This window comes from Felis catus, chromosome A3, assembly GCF_018350175.1.
Source record: "Felis catus isolate Fca126 chromosome A3, F.catus_Fca126_mat1.0, whole genome shotgun sequence".
Classification (NCBI taxonomy): domain Eukaryota; kingdom Metazoa; phylum Chordata; class Mammalia; order Carnivora; family Felidae; genus Felis; species Felis catus.
Genome location: NC_058370.1, coordinates 50176503 through 50197150, shown reverse-complemented (window position 1 = coordinate 50197150; position 20648 = coordinate 50176503). Strand labels below are relative to the sequence as shown.

Sequence of the window (20648 nt, the reverse complement as noted above, 5' to 3'; positions counted from 1 at the left end):
AAGATGGTTCTTCTCTTCTTGTTCAGCCCTTGGGAAAACAGCCAAGCCCGCCTTCTCCAGGGACACTCCTGCACCAACCAAGGGCACACTCTGCAGGACATGGTTTGGTTTGCCCCTTCAGGACTCATGAAGAGTCCTCCTGGGGTGTTGAGGACCGGAGGAAGGTTTTGTAAGAAAAAACCCTGGAGATGCCCCGCATCTCTAAGACAATCCTTAGAGGGGCACCTGGGTGGCTCAGTCAGTTAAGCGTCTGACTTTGACTCAGGTCATGATTTCACCGTTCATGGATTTGAGCCCCACTTCAGGCTCTGTGCTGACAGCTCAGAGCCTAGAGCCTGCTTCAGATTCTGTGTCCCCCTGCCCCCCTCTCTCTCTCTGCCCCTCCCCCACTCATGCTCACTTTCTCTCTGCCTCTGTCTCTCTGTGTCTCAAAAATAAATAAACATTTAAAAAAATTTTTAAATGAAGAAGGCATGGAAAGATCTTTCAGATATCCTATATTTTTTAAAAGTTGAAAAATAGGGGTGCCTGGGTGGCTCAGTTGTTGGTTGAATGTCTGACTCAGCTGAGATCATGATCCCAGAGCCGTGGGACCAAGCCCTGAGTAGGCCTCTGAGCTAAGCCTGGAGCCTGCATGAATATTCTGTCTCTCTCTCTCTCTCTTTCTCTCCCATTTGTCCCTCTCCCCCACTTATGCACACTTTCTCTTTCTTCAAAATTAAAAAAAAAAAGTTGCAAAATAACACGTATGGTGTTACACTTACATAAAAACATGCATATCTATGTGTGTTATCTATTTATATAGGTCTGTGTGTTCATCTACCTCGTAGACTTGGGAATAATTTGAAAGCCTACACTCTAAGCAGTGCTTACCTCTGGGAGTGGAGTTGGGCTTTTGTTTTGCTTTGTTTTGTTTTGTTTTTGTTTATATACTTTTAATTGCTTGAATTGGTTACAACTAAAAGTAAAATAGAAAAACTGGAGGATTTTTCACAATAGGTGTGTTCATGATTTGCGGAGGCATGGCCAGGTGGTGGTGGATGGGGGCTGGGAGGATAGTTAGTAGTCAAGGCAACAGGGAGAGCATGCGGTGGGGGGAACATCTGCCTGGGGAAGTGTGGGTGTGTGGTGGGTTCTGCAGTCAGGGTCTCCTAGTCACTGCTCACCCTCCTCACCCTGATTCCTTGACTCTCTTTCACATACTGAATTTTGCCACTTGTCTTTCTTACCATTATGTTCTCCTGTCCATTTACTTCTGGCTTATCAAAAATAAGCATTGGCAAATATCAGTAGTTGTATGCAGCTCACCACAGGTGTCTGTTGTCTGCAAAAGGACAGAGCTCCCAGCTTAGGTGGGGGACTGACCTCGGATGAGAAGTGTGACAGATGTTGAGTTAGTAATGGTATTTAGTTTTCTGATTTATCCTTGATGTTTTTACATGTATATCTATGTTACTCCATGTTGTTTCTGCAGTCAAAACTGTCCGGGATGGGGCAGGTGTTCAGAGCTCCACCTATCCATGCCCTTTCATCACTTCCCCAAGCTTCTTTCTAGGAATGCACGCATAATTTGATGAGTGGATAGAACAGGCCTGTTATCCTTTCACTCCTGCATCACACCTGAGGCTGAGATGCTGGCAGTCTTTATACCTGATCAGCAGGTGTTTAATCAGGAGCTCAGGGAAGGCAGTTCACCTTATAAGATCATAATGGAGATTCTATTCAAAGTCAGTTTTTTTACGTCACTGATTTTACTGTTTCCCTGAGTAAGACGATACTCTTGGTGGAGGGAGGAGGGGATTGATATGAACAGATTTCAATCCTTCATACAGGTTTTGTGCTGATGCAGACCTCCCTACCCCTCGTGGATGATGCATGGGCAAATACCATTGACATTAAAAATCATATCTTTGGGGCGCCTGGGTGGCGCAGTCGGTTAAGCGTCCGACTTCAGCCAGGTCACGATCTCGCGGTCCGTGAGTTCGAGCCCCGCGTCGGGCTCTGGGCTGATGGCTCAGAGCCTGGAGCCTGTTTCCGATTCTGTGTCTCCCTCTCTCTCTGCCCCTCGCCCATTCATGCTCTGTCTCTCTCTGTCCCAAAAATAAATAAACGTTGAAAAAAAAAATCATATCTTTATAGAATTGGCATTTATTGTGCTGTTTCTTTTTTTTTTAATTTTTTTTAACGTTTATTTATTTTTTTTTAAATTTTTTTTCCACGTTTTTTTTTTTTTTTAATTTATTTTGGGGACAGAGAGAGACAGAGCATGAACGGGGGAGGGTCAGAGAGAGAGGAAGACACAGAATCTGAAACAGGCTCCAGGCTCTGAGCAGTCAGCACAGAGCCTGACGCGGGGCTTCAACTCACGGACCACGAGATCATGACCTGAGCCGAAGTCGGCCGCTTAACCGACTGAGCCACCCAGGCGCCCCGTGTGCTGTTTCTTATTAGTAAGAGATGTTACTTTATTGTTTCGTGTTTATGAATTGTTTGATGATTAATGAGCTTGATCAGTTTTCCATGTTTGTTTACTTATCGCATCTCCTCTTTTCAGAATTGTCCACAGTCCTGTGTCTGTATAACATACTGACCAGCATGAAGTCGCCATTGTTGTTGGTCGGAAAACTCCAGTGTTGGCAATATCATATGGTTCATCCTAGTATCTTTAGGACCTCAGTGTTTTACGTGGCTTAGCAACATCTTTCTAGTTATAAAGTGTTTCACTTTTTATAGAATTTTTTGAGAAATATAAAAATGTTGAGAATAGAAAATGGAAATGTAGAATATCATAAAATCATCTGTTACCATTTTGGTGTATTTTTTTTTTACTATATTTCCCCCCAAGAATTGCAGAAGTCTCTTGATAGATTTGTTCTAGACATAAGTGAATTTTGTATGTGAACTGACCAGTACGTATGCCAGCTATTATTATTATAAAGTTTTTATCCTGGCTTGGTATTTTATCAACTGCACTTCCTATGCTGTTTAATATTTTTCAGAAATGTGTTTTTTAAGCCTGTTGGCTATTCTGTCATATAATTGTTCTGTAACTTAGCAATCTATTTTCTTTTGTTGGACATTTTGTTTTCTTTTACGTTTTTGTCTGTCCTGAAGTACAAGGAATTTCTGTAAGATATTGTGTATGTGAAATAACTAGGTCAGATAATACAATTATTTAAAAATTTCTTGGTATACAAAGTATATTTCAGAAGGCATTTAATTGTCACTTTCTCCAGAAATATGTGAGAGGCCCCTTTGATGATAGCCTCAGTTAGCATTGGGGTTTTTATTCTTGATATTTGACAGTGGCAAAGAGTATCTTTGTTTTAATTTGAACATTTTATATGGTTATTATCCATATACTTTTTCCTTTGTGATTAAGTAACATCCTCTATATATTTTATTGGAGTTTCCATTTTTTATTGTAAATAATTTTATTTAGTAAAATTTAGTAACATTTTTACTTTATAAAGTATTTATAACTAAATACCAGTAAGGAAAAAAAATACCATACTTATATATATAGAGAGAGAAAAATTAGAATGTATGTTTGTCAAAATGTTAGTAATGATATTTTTAGGTGGTGAAATTTTGGATGATTTTAAGTTCTCTATACCTATCTCTTTTTCCTGATTATTCTATAATAGATATTTTCTTACAGAACAAAGAAATTCTGGTTCTTTTGAACAAGGACTGGCTCCCCATTCACATGTTTCTGACCTCTCCTGTAGAGGTCTCACAGGAGCACCCTGGATGCCACCATACCAGGCTCATTGGAGCAGTGAAAAAATGTGGCATGTGGCAATAAGAGTGTACTCTTGTTTCTCTTTTTCCCCTGGCATGTCCAGCCTGCTATGGGATGGGTGAAGAAGAAGAGAACCACTATGTTTCACAGCTCAGAGAAGTCTACAGCAGCTGTGACACCACAGGGACAGGCTTTCTGGACCGGGAAGAGCTGACCCAGCTCTGCCTTAAGCTTCATCTGGAAAAGGAGCTGCCCATCCTTCTGCAAACACTTCTTGGAAATGACCACTTTGCCAGGGTGGGTATTTGACTTCATTCTCATGAGGAAAAGCACAGAATACTATAGTTAGCTATAGGCATTTGAGAAATATCAGTTGACTAAAGAGACAGACCAAAGGAGAGTTACTAGGAACTGGAAAGCTGCTTTTTCTTCTGCTGAACTTCTACATTGTAGTAAGAGTTTCCTTAAGATTACTTTTTTTTAATGTTTATTAATTTTTGAGAGAAAGCATGAGTAGGGGAGGGGCCGAGAGAGAGGGGGACAGGGGATGAGAAGTAGGCTCTGCACTGACAGCTGTGAGCCCCATGCGGGGCTCAGACCCATGAACCATGAGATCATGACCTGAGTCAAAGTTGGACGCTCAACTGACTTAGCCATCCAGGTTCCCCTAAGATTATTTTTTTAAAGCATAGTAACTTCCAGAGGTTTGGTTTGGTTTTTCCAGAAAGGTGTTTGAGTGATTTATTGGGGGAGGGGGATGGGATGGAAGGTTGGTATGGGTAAATGGTATGTGGTTCACAAACAAACACAAGGATCTGTGGGCAGCTGACATACTGTCATTGAGAGAAAGGCAACTTCAAACTACCTTGAAGGCAGACTGTCTAGTAAAATTACACAGCTTGAAATTCATTATAGCAGATGAACAAAGCAACTGCATACCACTGTTGCAAAACAAAACATAGATACGTATGTTGAGAGGTGTCCTGTGATTTCATCTAGGCCAGATCGAGGAAAGTATGAACTCAAGTTGTTTTTGCTAGGAAATTCAAGGTCATCTAGAATGGTGATCTAGAATCTAGACTACAATTTGCTTTACTGACAGAAACACTGAAAAGTACCTCCTACTTTGTCCCTACTTCTTAAATGTGTCCAGATGTTAATGTTTTAGTGTTAAAAACAGTGCCTGTTATCTCGTTGGTCATCTTTGAAGGAAGAACATTTTTTCCAGACAAATCAATGAAACCATTTTTATTTTGAATGATAAAAAAAAAATCCAGCCTGCAGATTTTCCTGAATGGGCTCTTGGACAAAAACAAATGCAGAAAAACAAGAAAAAAATCCCTCACTGCCAGCATAGGGAGAGAGTCCAGACGAAATGTACCTCTTGTTACTTCCCCAAAGCACCCACTGCCCCATATTGCCAATGCCTGCCAGTAGGATACTGTTACTCCCTCTTGGGGAGCTCTGGCTCAGTTAATCTGACCACACTCTTTCTCTGTCTCTCTTCATTCTATTCCTGATTTTTTTTTTTAAATTCTTTTTTTTTCCCAACGTTTATTTATTTTTGGGACAGAGAGAGACAGAGCATGAACGGGGGAGGGGCAGAGAGAGAGGGAGACACAGAATCGGAAACAGGCTCCAGGCTCCGAGCCATCAGCCCAGAGCCTGACGTGGGGCTCCAACTCATGGACCGCGAGATCGTGACCTGGCTGAAGTCGGACGCTTAACCGACTGCGCCACCCAGGCGCCCTGAATTCCTGATTTTTTTTATGGACTTAAGAATCAGGTGTAATTGTGATAATGTTCTAGCCCCTCTTGATATCACCTGGAATTGTATTTGGGAGCAAAAGGCATATTTGTGAAAATCACTCCGGTTATTCAAGCAGTATAAACAGATGATCTGAGTTTCTTGATTATTTTTGGCAGTTTGGAAAATTAAAAGCCAAAAGAAGAAGTTCACATTCAGATGACAGATTCTGCTGATTGAACAATCACATCATTCCAGAGCTTTCCCCCACTTTATCCTTTGTATGTGCAGAAATGGTACAAGATTTAGAAACATCAAATTATGATAGGGAAAAAAATATTAGTATTGGAGCATCAGTTAAGAGAAAAATCAACTTGGGTTGTTTGAGATTTCTGGTTTCTCCCACATCACCTGTATCCTGGAAGAGAGTTCCTATGAGCTATAACTCCTTCCAGGAGGCTGGATGTTTTTCCTCACACTTTTATGGGGAGGTATGTTAGAAGGAGACACAGACACTCACAGGCATTGACAGGAGCCTGACCTTTTCTGATTAACATCGTCTCTTAATAAAGCTCTGTGTGTGTGTTCATCCATCTTTCTGTTTGTCCCAACTCCTCTCTCTTATGGTGAAGATTTCTGCTGCCCTTAGTGCTCTTGAGTCTCATCGGAAGTTGTCCCTCCTTCCCTCTCTAACATTTCAAGAGTAGTGTCCACACCAGCCGATGCCTCTAGGGGCCCTGCATTTGTCTCCCTTCACCCCACCCCACACTGTGTACCATCTCCTCTGTGATTGTATAGTCATGGTGGATTATTTCTGCTTTCAGAGCTTTTACTGCTCCTCTGCTTCATCCCACACATGGGGCATAGCTCACACAGCCAGCATTTAGGTGGATTCTGTAGAGGTTTTAGAGGAAGCTGGTGTCAAGCCAGAAATGTCCAGATAGTTGTCAACCATTTACCATGATAGAAACCAAATGGTGAAGATTTCAGGATATTTCAAAGAAAATCAAGATAAATCCTTTATCCAGAAGAATTGATTGGCTTTTTAGTTCAAATATCACATATCCAGTTTCCTTGTAGTAACTAATATATGACATCTTGTAAATGTTAGTCATTGATACAGTAATCCAGTTATAAAAATGAATAACAATATTATAAACAACATTAATTTTAATTAACAAGGTAATCTTTTAATGCACTGAGGTTATGCTCATTTTTAATTCCTATTTCCTGTGAAGGAAACATTATCAAGGTCTGGTTTCAAGCCAGAAATTAATCTGATCTGATTCCCTTGGAGTGTGGGGAATTTCCATGTGCATTTTATGTTAGGTTTTCTTTTTTCTTTGTTAGTAATGAGGACCTTACATTGAATATTTTAAACTTGTGCAGAAAGAGAATTTTACTCACAAAAAAATAATTATTTTTTTAATTGAAATATAGTTGACATACAGTGTTAAATTAGTTTTAGTTGTACAACATAGAGATTGGACAAGTCTATATGTTATCTCATGCTCACCACAAGTGTAGCTGCCATCTGCCACCATACAACGTCATTACAGTATCGTTGATTATATTCCCTATGCTGTTCCTTTTATCCTCGTGACTTATTCATTCCTTAACTGGAAGCTTATATCTCCCACTTCCTTGCATTCATTTTGCCAGTACTCCCACTACCCTCCCCTCTGGCAACCATGTTTTCTGTATTTATGGGTCTGTTTTTGCCTTTTTGTTTGTTCATTCGTTTTATTTTTAGATTCTATTTTTTAGACCCCAAGTGAAATCAGATGGCATTTGCTTTCTGTTGACTTACTTCACTTAACATAATACCCTCTGGGTCCATCCATGTTGTCACAGATGGCAAGATCTCATCCTTTCTTATGACTGAGCAGTATTCCTTTTTTATTATCTATACCACATTTTCCTTATCCATCCATCTATTGATGGACACTTGGGCTGCTTCCATATCTTTGCTATGTTTATCGCAATAAACATAGGGGTGCATATACTTAGAAAAACAATTCTTGACATTGTATTACTGAAAATAATTTTAAAGTTGAAAGTGATTCTTGATCACACTGTCCAGTCTCTTCATTGTGACGAGTGAGTCTGAGATTATACGGAGATGATGGTATGTCCTATTCTGTGAAGCACCTTAGTGCCATGGGGTTGCTCTTCCCACTTTATTGAAGGAAAAAGACACAGAAACATATCAGTACAGTTAGAATAGTATCAGATAAAATGGCAATACACTTGGCAATCAGATCTCACTACTATTTGATCGTTAGAAGAAAGTCATCTGATGAGTGTTATCAAAGACACAAAAGAAATCAGAGATTAGATCAAGCAAAATTGTCATTTCATTCTACTTCCATGTATTCAACAAGTATTTCTGAGCACTTAATATGTGCTAGGCAACATGCAGAAGCTTGGGATGTGATAATGACAGAAATACAATGTCTATCTTCATATGAAGTGACATATATGCAAGATATTCATTCTAGCAGTAATTCAAATAGCAAAATATTGGAAACAGCCTTTTTAATATGACATTGATTAAGATAGATCCATATGATAGAATTTATGTAGTCCTAAAAAAAAAGTATGAACAGGCTTCAAACATTCTGGTAGTGGCAGGTTAGCAAACTCAGGCCACCCTTCCTGTATGGGCTACTAAAAAATGCTGAACAAAATCATAAAAACAAATATCTTGAAAATGGTAAAGAGCAAGCAAGTCATGAGCCTGGGTGGCTCAGTTGGTTAAGTGTCCAATTCTAGATTTTGGCCCAGGTCATGATTTCGCGGTTCATGAGTTTGAGCCCCACAACAGGCTCCACGCTGGCGGTGTGGATCCTGCTTGGGATTCTCTCTCTCTGTCCCTCCCAGATCTCTCTTTCTCTCTCTCTCTCTCAAAATAAATAAACTATAAAAAAAAAAAAGAGAGCAAATAAGTCAGTGAGGAATTACCTAAAAATCTCTAATAAGTCATATACTGAAAGATGTTAAGCTCATCACACAAAACCCCATTAGTGTTGAGAAACTGTGAAATTGATGTGGCCTTTGGGACCTCAGAGGACCAGGGCGATATGTCAAAACCCAGGTTCACCCAAGGTAGAGAATCTGATAAACCAGCCCCCAATTTAAGGGAGGATCTGAATCAGCCATTGTGTCTTTTGCTGTCTGGACTTGTAGTCCCCTCAGTGGTCTAGATAACCTCACTTATCTGAAGGTGGTCCTGTCCAGGTGGTGCCCTCAGGCATCTGGCAATAGCAAATAAAAGACCTCTCTTGACAAAGTGCCATCATTCAAGATCTGTAATTATTCCTAAGTAATAGTCAAATACAACCAGCATATAATCAAGGATAGCCAACACACAAATAAGGCAGGATGAGCAAGAACCAGGGGAATAATAGGCAACAGAAGCAGGTGCACAGCATGTGAGGTACTGGAATTACTGCGAACAAAATATCAAACAACTGTGGTTACTGTGTGAGAAGAGATTTTTTTTAAAAAGCTTGAAAATACCTATAGGAAAGAGGGAACTCTAAAAAATGATATAACAAATCTGAACAAAGAACCAAATACAATTTTTAGAACCGAAAAGTGTGATCCCAGGCCAAAATTAAAACCAATGTAGATTAGACACAGCTGAGGAGAGCATTCATTAACTGGAATCAAGAATATAGCATGAAGATAGAAACAGAAGAGAAGGTAAAGGTAGAGTGAGAAGGTCCTACATTCCAACATCCCTTTATTTGGAATCCCAGGAGAGAAGAGTGAATGAGGTGGGGCATAATGTGAACATATAATAGCTAAAAAAACAAATTTCCAGAACAGGTTTGGGATTCCCCAAATCCACTGAATTCCAAGTAGCATAAATGCAAAGAAATCCACACCTAGCCATATTATTGTAAAACTGAAAGTAAACAGAGAAATCATCATAAAAGCAGCCAGAGATGGGTATACAGGATCTCTGTATTTTTTCCTATAACTGCGTATGAATGTATAATTCTCTCAAAATGAAAAGTTTAATAATTTTTTTTGAAAAGAAGTCTGGGAAAAATAGATGTATTTTGAAAATGAGCCATAGTTAGATTGACAGCTGCCTTCTGAAAGATAACAGCGGAAGCTGGAAACCAGTGGAAAGGTATCTCCAGTGTGCTAGTAGAAATCAACTGGCAACCTGAGTGCCATACTCAGCAAGGTCCTTTAAGAGTAAAGGTGAAAGAACGCATCAGTGAAAAGACGAATTCTGCTCAGTTAGGAAAAGATACAGAGGCAAACATATCCCATAAACTATTTGCCAGAAGTGGCATCACATGCTAGAGACAAAAATAAACAAATGCACAAATAATCCAATGTCAGGTCATAATACCACATGTATCCTCAGCAGACAGCTGCATTTAGTGCTCAGCAGCAGCAACAGAGTTTTGCTCATTCAAGTTCTGTGCCAGACTTGGGAAGCATGCTTGCACCTACAGCCCCAAACCTGCTTTTTCAGCATTTACTGGTGACCTCTTGACCTACCTAATCTCATCTGTTGATTTCTTTCTGTGTGACTTTTATTAAATCATCCATAGAGAAAAGAGCACATATCAGAAGTATATACTCAATGAATATCCCATGCTGAGTGCACCTGGGTAACCAGCATCCTGAATCCCTCCTCATGTCCCTTGCAGTCCCTCTTTGACTAAGGCTACCAGCTGTCCTGATGCTAGCACCATGGATTTGCTTTGTCTGTTTCTGAACTTTATATAATGGAAATACACAGTGCATGCTCAGTACATGCTCTCTGGGTTTTTTTTTTTACTCAGTAGCATATCTCTGTCAGTGTTTTTTTGTCCATCATCATATTTCATTGTCTGACTATATCATAATTTATTTACCCATTCTATTTATGGATATCTGGGTCATTTCCACTATTCTTTTAATACATTTTTTTTCTACTTAAAAAAAGTTTACTGAAAGTGAAGTAAAAACATTTCAGACAATCAAACTAAAAAGAGCTTAGCACCAGCATACTTAAGAAAAATGAAATTCTAAAGGATGTACCTCAAATAGATGGAAAATTATTCTAGACAGGTCAGAAACACAAAAATAAACGAAAAACAAAGCAGTAAATATTTGTATAATTCTTAATGAACATTGATTATATAAAGCAAAAATAATATTTTGTGGGAGGTTAAAATAGAGTGAATTAAAATATATAACAATTGATAACAAAGGCATGAAAGTCAGGAGTGTAGTAAATGAAATTAAATTGTTACATAGGTTTTGTATTGCCGTGGAATAGGGTAAAAGTATTGACTAACAGTAAACTTTGATAAGCTGGGGATGCACATTGTAATTTTTAGAATGAAGAAAAAGAGAATGGAAATGGAGTGCATAACCTGTAACTTAGTAAAGGAAAAATGAAGTCCTAAAAAAAAAGGTCAGTAAATCCAAAGAGAGGAAACAAGGGAGAAAACACAAGCAGAAGCAGATTGAAAGCACACTGTAGAATAGTAGATTTAAATCCAACTATATCAGTAATTATGTTAAATGTAAATAGACTAAGTAGTTAAAAGATAAAGCTTTCACAAACATCAGAAATATAAGGATATAAAAAACTAATATTATTAAAATTTGATGGAAAGGCATAGCATGTAAATACTAATCAGAAGAAAGCTAGTCTTTATGGTAAATAACATTTCCGAACTAAAGAGGGTTAGCATTTTATAGTGATAAAAGATTCAGTTCACCAAGAAGATTCAAATGCATATTCTATGACCCCACAATCCCATTATTTGGCATATACACTAGAGAAACTCCTAAGGACAAATGTGCAATAATGTTTAAAGCAGTTTTGGTTTTTTTTGTAAATAATCAGACACTGGAAACAATGGGAATATCCATCAGCAGGAGAATAGTTAGTAAATACACAGTTAAACAATGGAATGCTATATAGCAGCAAAAAAGAATTATGCATGGCAGCTTGAACGAGTATTACAGAAGTAATATTGAGTTTTAAGAAGCAGGGGATAAAAGAATATATGCATATAATTCCATTTAGATCAAATTTGAAAGGAAGCAAAACTAAGCCATATTGCTCAGGGATGCATACAAATGTATAAAAGCAAAGATGTTATTACTATAAAAGTCAGAGTGGCGGGGGGGGGGGGGGGTGATTTAATCAAAAGGAGCCATGGTGGAGACCCCTCTGGGATGCTGGCAATATTCCATTTCTTGATGGGGTGGTGATAGCTTGAATATTTTCTTTATGTATATTAATGTTTTATGGTCATCAGATACCCCTTTTTGGTTCAATTTTCTAATTATGTTGTTTGATGTACTTATTAAAATTTGTAATTGGGTTTTGTTGGTGATCAGTTTTTGGCTTGCTTTCCTTATTCTTCTATTTCAAAAAATTCTTAGGGGTGCCTGAGTGGCTCAGTCAGTTAAGCATCTGACTCTTGATCTTGGCTAGGGTCTTGATCTCAGGATTGTGAATTCAAGCCCCAAATTGGGTTCTGTGCTGGGTGTGGAGTCTACTTAAAAAAAATATTGAGGTGTGTGAGTAGCTCAGTTGGTTAAGTGTTCGAGTCTTGACTTGGCCTGAGGTCATGATCTCACAGTTTGTGATTGTTGAAGCCCCACATCAGCACAGAGCCCACTTGGGATTCTTTCTCTCTACCCCTCCTCCATTGGTGTGCACACACGGTCTCAAAATAAAATTTTTAAAAATCTTAAGTGAATATTAGAAAAAATGAAATGAATGCTCTCAGTGCTAAAGGCAGCAAAATGTTCCATGTGAGAATATAAACAAAAGGCTAAGGTATTACATATGTGATCTGTTGAAAGTAACACTGACCTCTGTTTTCTTACATTTACCAGGTTAACTTTGAGGAATTTAAGGAAGGTTTTGTGGCAGTGTTGTCATCAAATGCTGGTGCTGGCCCCTCGGATGAAGACAGTAGTTCCTTGGAATCTAGTAAGAGGACTTTCTCTACTCACCTTAAGTTTTTTTCATTATTTATCTGTTACCTTCAGGAGTGTGGTATTCAGACTGAAGGATATTGGTAGGTCTGAGAATTAAATCCTAACTCCACTGTCTGACTGCCAAGCTGTGTGGACTGGGATGAGACATTGGATTTTTTTCTTCTTTTGTTTCCTTATTTGTCCATAGTGTTGGAAGGGAAAAGCTCTATTGCTTTCCTTTACACATAGCACCTCTGAATACTTCTGGCACTTCTGGTCACCAAATGTGTGGTAGTTTGTCCCACACCAGGCAATTCCCCAGCACCATCTAAGTGTCCTACATTGCAACTCAACCCTGATATTACCTCCCTGGAGATAGCCTTAGTCCTACAAGATGGCCCCCACTTCAGATGCCAGTCACAAGTCCAGCTTGTTGCCTCTCTTTCTGATTGGTTGTAAGTCAGAGATTCCCACAGCCCCTTCCTTGGGTTCAATTCATTTGCAAGAGCAGCTCATAGAAATCAGAGCAACAGTTTACTTACTAAATCACTACTTTATTATAAAAGGATAGAAGTTGGGAACAGCCAGATGGAAGAGGGAGGGGCACAGGGCAAGGTGTGGCGAAAGGATGGAGAGCTCATGCCCTCTCACCACACACCACTCTACCCCAATCTCTGTGTGTTCATTCCAAAAGCTCTCTGAACCCCATCCTGTTGAGTTTTTATGCAGGCTTCATTACATAGGCATGATTGATCAAACCACTGGCTATTTATGACTGAATGCAACCTCCAGCCCCTCCCACTTCCCTGGGGGTCAGGTGTGGGGCTGAAAGTTCTAACCCTCTAATCACATGGTTGGGTGTCCAGGCAACCAGCCCCCATTCTGAAGGGCATTCTAGGAGTCACCTCATTAACATAAACTCAGGTTTGGTTGCCAGGGATGGGGTGAAGACCAAATATATATTTATTATAAATCACAGTATCACAGGTGTCAAATAATACTGTGTGCTGTCCTTACAGCATGAAGTGTTGACAAGATAAAGCAGAACTTTATATCTTCAACTGTGGAGCAGTTGAAGTTTCAAGATTTGAAAGCTCAGTGCAGACATAAGGTATATCTAGACCCCTGAGGTTGGCAGAACAGATAGGATGCCACCAGCCTTGGGAAGATCTGACCGGGGTGGGAGCCATTACATGACCAGCAGTCATTTGCAGATGTATCTTATGTCAGGCAGTAGTGTTGTGCTGTGCTGACATGCCTGTCATGGGAATGGGGCTGGAGGGACAAAGATAGAATTTCCAAATGGAAGGGACATCCTGAGGAGGAATGCCCCCTGGCTTTGGTAATGGTCAGGAGGTGGAGGGAGGGTTTGGAAAGAGGTCCACTCAGGGGCATGTAGGTTGTGGGTTGAGGGTCAGAAGATGATGATGGACATTCTCAGTGCCTGTTCCATTGGACTTCAGGCTGTGAATGACAGCCACTTGATGTGCTTCAGACCCATCTTGGCTACCTGTGGTGAGTATTGGGCAGTGAGTGAAATAGGGCATGGGGCAATGTGTTTGAGGTTGGAGGTATGGTATTGATGAGATCGAGGAGGGAGCTCTTTTCCTTCTGGTCCGCAGCAGGCTCCTTCCACAGTGGACCCTTGGTCTAGAGCAGGTGCATGACCAGATAACAGGGATAATAGTGGGAGAGCTTGGGGCAGGGGAATGGGGAGTGGAAAGGATGATACCTCACATCAGTTGTCTTCAGTGTGCCAGGCTCACAGAATCCTGTGGCATTATCATACCCATTATTCAGATGAGGAACTGAGGGCTGATGTGTGAAGGGATTTGTCCAAGATCCCACATAGATCTTGGAACTGTGGCCAAGATTTGAGTTCCGGTTTTCCTGTTGTAAGCACTGGGCCCTTGTATACACAGTGTAGCCAGAACCCGCTCCTTCAGCTGGCTGCTAAAGGCTACACGGCACCTGGGTATAGTGTAGAGAACCCTGCATGACCCCTGGGGCATTCGCTGGTCACTTTGTCTGACACTGTTCTTCTGAAAGAGGTGAAGAATGCCACAGGCCTTTACTAACACAAGATTTGGGAATGTGGCATGTGATCGTGGATAGGAATGGAAGGGCGATGCCCAGGGTCCCTGACACTATATATGCTCCTCCCATGCTAGAGAATGTGTGGAGCTTCTAAACTTAAAACTAGATCTCTGGCATGCACTCAGTTTCTCCAAAGAGTTAAGAAAGTATTCTAGGACTTGTGGTTTTCCCCCCCCTCTTCTTTCAATTCTTTTGTTTTCTTTGCCTTTTTCTTTTCTTTCAGATCTCAAAGCTGTCCTCAATTAAATGGTCATATGTGTGGCCTGAGACTCCTTCCCTTCATGGCAGATCAAGGGGACATCAGAGCCCCTCTGATTTTTCAGCACTTGGTTTCCCAACTGTGCCCCAGCTTCCCATTTCCTGCCTGATGCGACTTTCCTTCTTCTTATACCCCCTCAAGGTGGAAGGAGGATTCTTCTCCCACCCACATCAGCCAGCCCACAGCCTCTCTGTAACCAGAAACGATGCTCATATGCAAGAGCCCGAATTCACTGACTTTCACTTACCCTTTTGGCAGCTCTCTGGTGGGAGCCTTTCTCCATATTTGTAGTTTGCCCCTTCTGAACACTGCTGGGTTGCTCCCTCTTTTTTTCTCTCTGCTGGCTTGTAAACTTTGCCCTCCTCTTCAGTACATCACATGCCTGTTGTCCCAGGCTGATTGGTATAATTTATGATTACCTTCAAGTGTCCCAGTGAGGTGAGACATGCTATAGTCACCCTGCATATTGTCAGCTGTCTTAAATGTCATGCTGTCACTTCATAGTCTGCACATCCCACATGGAACTTGGCATCTTCCTCCCTAAAACTCCTCCCTCATCCCCAGTGTCTGTCTGTCACTGGCATCACTGTACTTTCAGTTGGCCAGGCTGGACCCAGCCCCTTCCTCTGATGTGGTCTCAAGGTCAGGAGTCAGGGGTCAAGGTCAGGGGGGATGGAAGAAAGGAATGATGTAGTACTTGACTTAAAGAAGCATGACACCTTTCAGTGAAATTCTGTTTTCCTGGCCTGGAATTACTTCATTGGATCTATGCTTTTCTTTCCAACTGGCCCATGCTGGCTGCTTCCCTCTGAACCTATGTCGTGTCCTGGCTGCTGCCCATGATACCCTCTCCAAGTCTGTTCTTACTCACCCAAATTCCTCACAGAGTCAGTATCATTTCTTCTCTGCCTGAGAGGTCACATTGTGTACAAATGTGAACAGGTAAGGAGGGAAGAAGGAAATGCAAAGGGTTATTAGGGTTTAAGAGATTCTCATGAATCCCAGACTAAAACTCATGCCTGCCTTTGCCCCAGACTTCAGACCAGCAGAGTTTGAGCCTCCCTTAGCTGTATGTGAGGTCCATGCCCACAGCTCCCTGACAGTCCTGTCCAGATGGGGTCCTGAAGTAAGCAGGGTAGGAAGTGACCTTCTGGTCTCTAGAACAGTATGTTGCTGGAATATTGGAGGGTTTTTTTTCTTTGTATAAAAAGCTATTAGTATTAGTCTCTTATTATGTAAACAAAAAGTCTTTTTGTATTAGTAGTAGTCTTTTACTACATAAAAGTAGTATGCTCAGAAAACTTTAAATAGCACGTAGAGTTTAGAGTAGAAAGTCCCCATCTCCTAGCCTGGGTTTCTCAGTTCCCTGCCTGAGGAATAGATTGACCACTGTTAACTGCTGTCTGTGTTCTTCCAGACATTTTCTGTGTGCTACTGTGAGAGCTACACTCTGTATCTTGAAATGTGTTCTGCAGTGTGTACAGACCATCCGCTCCCTGTCCCCCCCCCCCACCCCCTCCACCAAACGTCATATTTTCTTTCCAGCTTCCTCACGTGCTGTCCCGCCAAAGTATGTGAGTGGCTCTAAATGGTATGGTCGCTGGAGCTGCCCTGAGCCTGAGCCATGTGGCTCTGCAACAGGAGCCAAATGTTTACCAGAACAGCAGGCGAGGGCCACTGGGAGAGGCCAGCTCCGCCGCTCTGCATCTCTGGAAAGTGTGGAGGTGGGTCCGAGTTCCTCCTTTCCCCACCCTAGGCCACCATCTCATTTAGTCATTGTGACATGACTATAAGAGGATGTGAGGGGCAGGTGGGCATTTCTGGGCATCTCAAGTTGCCAGAAACAAGGGTGCAGTTTGGGGAATGACATTTCATTCTAAAGTCTGGGGTGCCTGGGTGACCTAATTGGTTAAGTGACTGACTCTTGATTTTGGCTCAGGTCATGATCTCATGGTTCATGAGATCTAGCCCCATGTTGGGCTGCATGCTAGGTGTGGAGTTTGCTTGAGGTTCTCTCCTTGTCTCTCTCTCTCTCTGCCCTTCCCCCCCTCATTCTCTCTGTCTCTCTCTCAAAATAAATAAATAAACTTAAAAAAAAAAAAAAAAGAATTGTTAAAGTATCTCTGGGTTTGTCTGCAGGGAATTCTGGCCAGAGTGTACTTCTTCAGACATTGGGGCAGTGGAGAATTTGTGCTGAAATCACCTGCTTTTCACCTGCTTATCACCACCAACTTTCCTCCCACCACTGTGAGAAGGCTGTTTTTTATGGTTTCATAAGAGTGAGAAAAGAAAGAAAGATGCATTTCTGGTGCCCTTGTAAGGTTAGGAACTTGGAAGTACCAATAGGCCCATGGTCCCACCTGCCTTGAGCACTTGGAATATACCAAGAATATACCACTTACAATTTGGCAAACATGTGCTGAGACCTCCCAGGGCTCTGAGGGTTGATTCTATCCCCCCATGTCCCTAAATTGTTCACTGCTGCCGAGATATTGCAGAAGATGGTCTGCTGGAGCCTTACAGCCTTCATGTCAGGAAATATCCATGGGGCAGATCCATAACTTTCAAGTTAACTGTGGAGTCCTTAGACTTATTTTCAAGAATTCCAGAAGGTTCCTGGTTCCTACTCTCTGTGATGTCCATTTTGTCAGGTGGGGCTTTATGGGGACTTATCTTCAATAAGACCTTCACATTAATTTGATTACATGTTCAGCATTTGTTGAGGCAAGCATATCTGTTTAAATCCTAGAGTTTCTTTGCTCAGGGACATGCTATGCCTGGGTAATACCAACAAATCCCAGGCATTCACTTTTTTATCGTTTTTAACTTTGGTCTGCAGGGATAGAGGTCTAAGGAGTCTGCTCTATGTCCATTATGCTGTTCTGCTTTTTAAAACCATCTTTGATCCCTGGAACTAGAACATGGAGGAATGCTGTTTTTAGGGTTGTCAGTTGGGCTGAATGCATTAGAAAAATGGGACATACACCTGCTCCCAGATTCCACTCTCACTTCAGTGCTGGCTCTGAGGAGTGCTGAGTCTTGACCAACTTGGCATTCCTTCCAGAATCAGATGTGGGATGCATAGCACCTGTCAGAAGCAGACTTTGACTTTGTAGTCAGCCAACTTGGCCACAAAAACATGAGGTTTTTACCTGAGTCAAGTGTTTCTTTAATTTTTTTTTTTTTTTAAGACAGACAAAGCATGAGCGGGGGTGGGGCAGAGAGAGAGGGAGACAGAATCTGAAGCAGGCTCCAGGCTCTGAGCTGTCAGCACAGAGCCCGATGCGGGGCTCAAACTCATGAACTGTGAGATCATGACCTGAGCCAAAGTTGGACACTTAACCAACTGAGCCACCCAGGCGCCCCACAGTCAAGTGTTTCTTGATGGCCTGCCCCCTTCAGGGTACAGCTTGCAAAGGGCACTGAGGAGTCAGTGCTTGCTATGTATCATGCTGTCCCTGGAGCTCCTGGAGGGACAGGGAGAACTACTCTCCCTCCAACTGTTTGCTGAACTGATCTGGATGATAAGGGACAGGGTACAGAGAAGTGAAGACCATCAAGCTTGAGCAAGATAATGTCATGCAGTGGAAGGTTGACCATACTCCCTGGCCATTCCTTTCCAGTGCTGGTGTCCGAAGCCAGCACCACAAGGAGGTGTTGGTTTGGGGAGCATTTTTCATTCCTGATTGGGTACAAGTGCTTGATTATGTTTTTATTTTTATTTTTTTTTTCAACGTTTATTTTTTTGGGACAGAGAGAGACAGAGCATGAACGAGGGAGGGGCAGAGAGAGAGGGAGACACAGAATCGGAAACAGGCTCCAGGCTCTGAGCCATCAGCCCAGAGCCCGACGCGGGGCTCGAACTCACGGACCGCGAGATCGTGACCTGGCTGAAGTCGGACGCTTAACCGACTGCGCCACCCAGGCACCCCTTGATTATGTTTTTAGTGTTAACTACTGATGACTTGGTTTACGTTGAGGAGCCTCGTGTGTCTCTGTGTCTACATTGTAGTGCTTGGTCTGTGAGAAGGAGCTGTTCTGTGCCCGTGCCTCACGGCTTGGTGCAAAGGCCATCTGTAGGTGGGGGGTTTTGCCCGAGGAGCTGCATCTCACCAGCTGTTTGTCCTCTTCCTCAGTCCCTACCTAGCTCCAAAATATATCCTTCTTTTCGTTTTTTTACAGAGTCTCAAGTCAGATGAAGAAGCTGAAAGTGCTAAAGAACCTCAGAATGAGTTGTTTGAAGCACAAGGTAAAGCCACAGACTCATGGTTGGTTCTCCCTATCTTTGATCAGTGCTTTGAAGTTCAAGGAGCTGGCTTGTTGGTCGGTGAGCCAGCCATGTGTAATTTCCTGGGAAGCATGCAGACTGGGTGCTGTATCTGGTGGGCCCCTTCTCCAGAAGTGGTCCCAGCCAGGAGGTAGTCTCTTGGTGCTCAGCATCCCATGAGGTCAGATCCTTGGACAGAGGCCCCTGGCCAAGGGAGCAGTATGGTTGGGCCACATCTCGCAATCTGTGAGGACCAGCATGACCCCAGGTGGCAGGCATGGCCTGAGGTCCCAGGCCTCTTGCACTCCCTTCTTAATGTGCCAGACCTGGGCACATCGTCTTCCTGGCTGTGTGCAAGCAGTCTTGGCAACCTCCAGTGGCTCTGTGTTTGTGCTCCAGATAAAATAGCAGATGTGGTCCTGGCCCTCAGGAGCCTTGCAGGGGCAACTGGAAGGCAAAAGCAGGGGTACATAAGATAGCAGTGTGCCCACATGTGCGTCTGGGGATGCTTTAAACATACCTCCCACACAGAGGAGAAAGTGCAGAAACTTTACTTGGAGAGGGAGACCACAGTTGACCTTTTGAATTTCTGCTGTAGTAAAAAATCAGCAGTTGGAACTGAGCATGATCTAGATTGTGATCCTCAAGGACGAGAGCCATTGTTCAGTGTTTAACTTAGTGGATGTCAGGGGAACTGACCTGAGCGCCCACCTCAGCTGTTGGACAAAGCACATAGATAAGGAAGAGCAGCCAAGTGATCACATCTTAACCATCTTGGTTTCAATTCTAAATCTAGGGCAGGAAAGGAAGGTTGTGCACAGTGCAATTTTGGGTCTCTCTGCCTGCAGAGCAGGTTGGGTTCTTCCTAGCCTCGAACAGAAACCTTTTCACTGGGTTAGAATTGACAGTGTGCATGAAACTCACATCAAACCATAAAGGATTTATTTATCTCCTTTGCCATTCCTGAGAAATAAACCCTAGTATCAGAGGTGCTTTTATGCTTTTACTTAGAAATTTCAGACACTTTATGCTGGAAGAGATCTCAAAAAAGGCATTTTCCAGGGTGCGTGAGTGGCTCAGTCGGTTAAACACCTGACTTCGGCTCAGGTCATGATCTCTCAGTTTGTGAGTTCAAGCCCTGCGTAGGGCTCTGTGCTGACAGCTCAGATCCTGGAGCCTGCTTCAAGATTCTGTGTCTCCCTGTCTCTTTTCCCCTCCCCTCCCTCAAAAATAAACATTAAAAATTTTTTTAAGGCATTTTCCTCAACCCAACACAGTGTTGTTCATGAGCACACAGGCCTGGCTTTCCTCAGGAAAAGTGACTTTCTTGTTCTTAGTTGGGCTATCAAAGTAATTAATGTCAAAGTAGCCCATTACCCAAGCTGCTGATGGGGAACTTCAGTCATGTGGAGTCTGAGCTGCCTCTCTGTGTCAGGCTGGGTGGCGTGGACTGACTGTAGAGGGAATGTCTGGCTTGAAGCATGGCTCATCCATGATGGCTTCTCACGGGCACCCCCAACGTCTGTCCATTCCACAAGTTGTTTCTCTGGCAAAGCTCAGAAACAGTAGTTTCTGAAAT

At 42.2% G+C, this 20648-nt stretch overlaps 1 protein-coding gene across 10 annotated transcripts in view; it reads left to right on the top strand.

The window, feature by feature from the left end:
• NINL (ninein like) overlaps positions 1 to 20648 on the top strand; it is a 174583-nt gene that overhangs the window by 77004 nt on the left and 76931 nt on the right. For 6 of the 10 annotated variants that reach the window (XM_045053960.1, XM_045053958.1, XM_045053959.1 and 3 more), the window contains 5 exons: positions 3849 to 4042; positions 12363 to 12459; positions 16348 to 16526; positions 16942 to 17049; positions 18985 to 19051. In XM_045053960.1, the coding sequence (XP_044909895.1) occupies positions 3849 to 4042; positions 12363 to 12459; positions 16348 to 16526; positions 16942 to 17049; positions 18985 to 19051 (645 nt within the window). Of the gene's footprint in view, positions 1 to 3848; positions 4043 to 12362; positions 12460 to 12591; positions 13962 to 16347; positions 16527 to 16941; positions 17050 to 18984; positions 19052 to 20648 lie in introns of those variants that run through there. The other 4 variants (XM_045053963.1, XM_023251527.2, XM_045053962.1 and 1 more) reach the window with 4 other exon arrangements.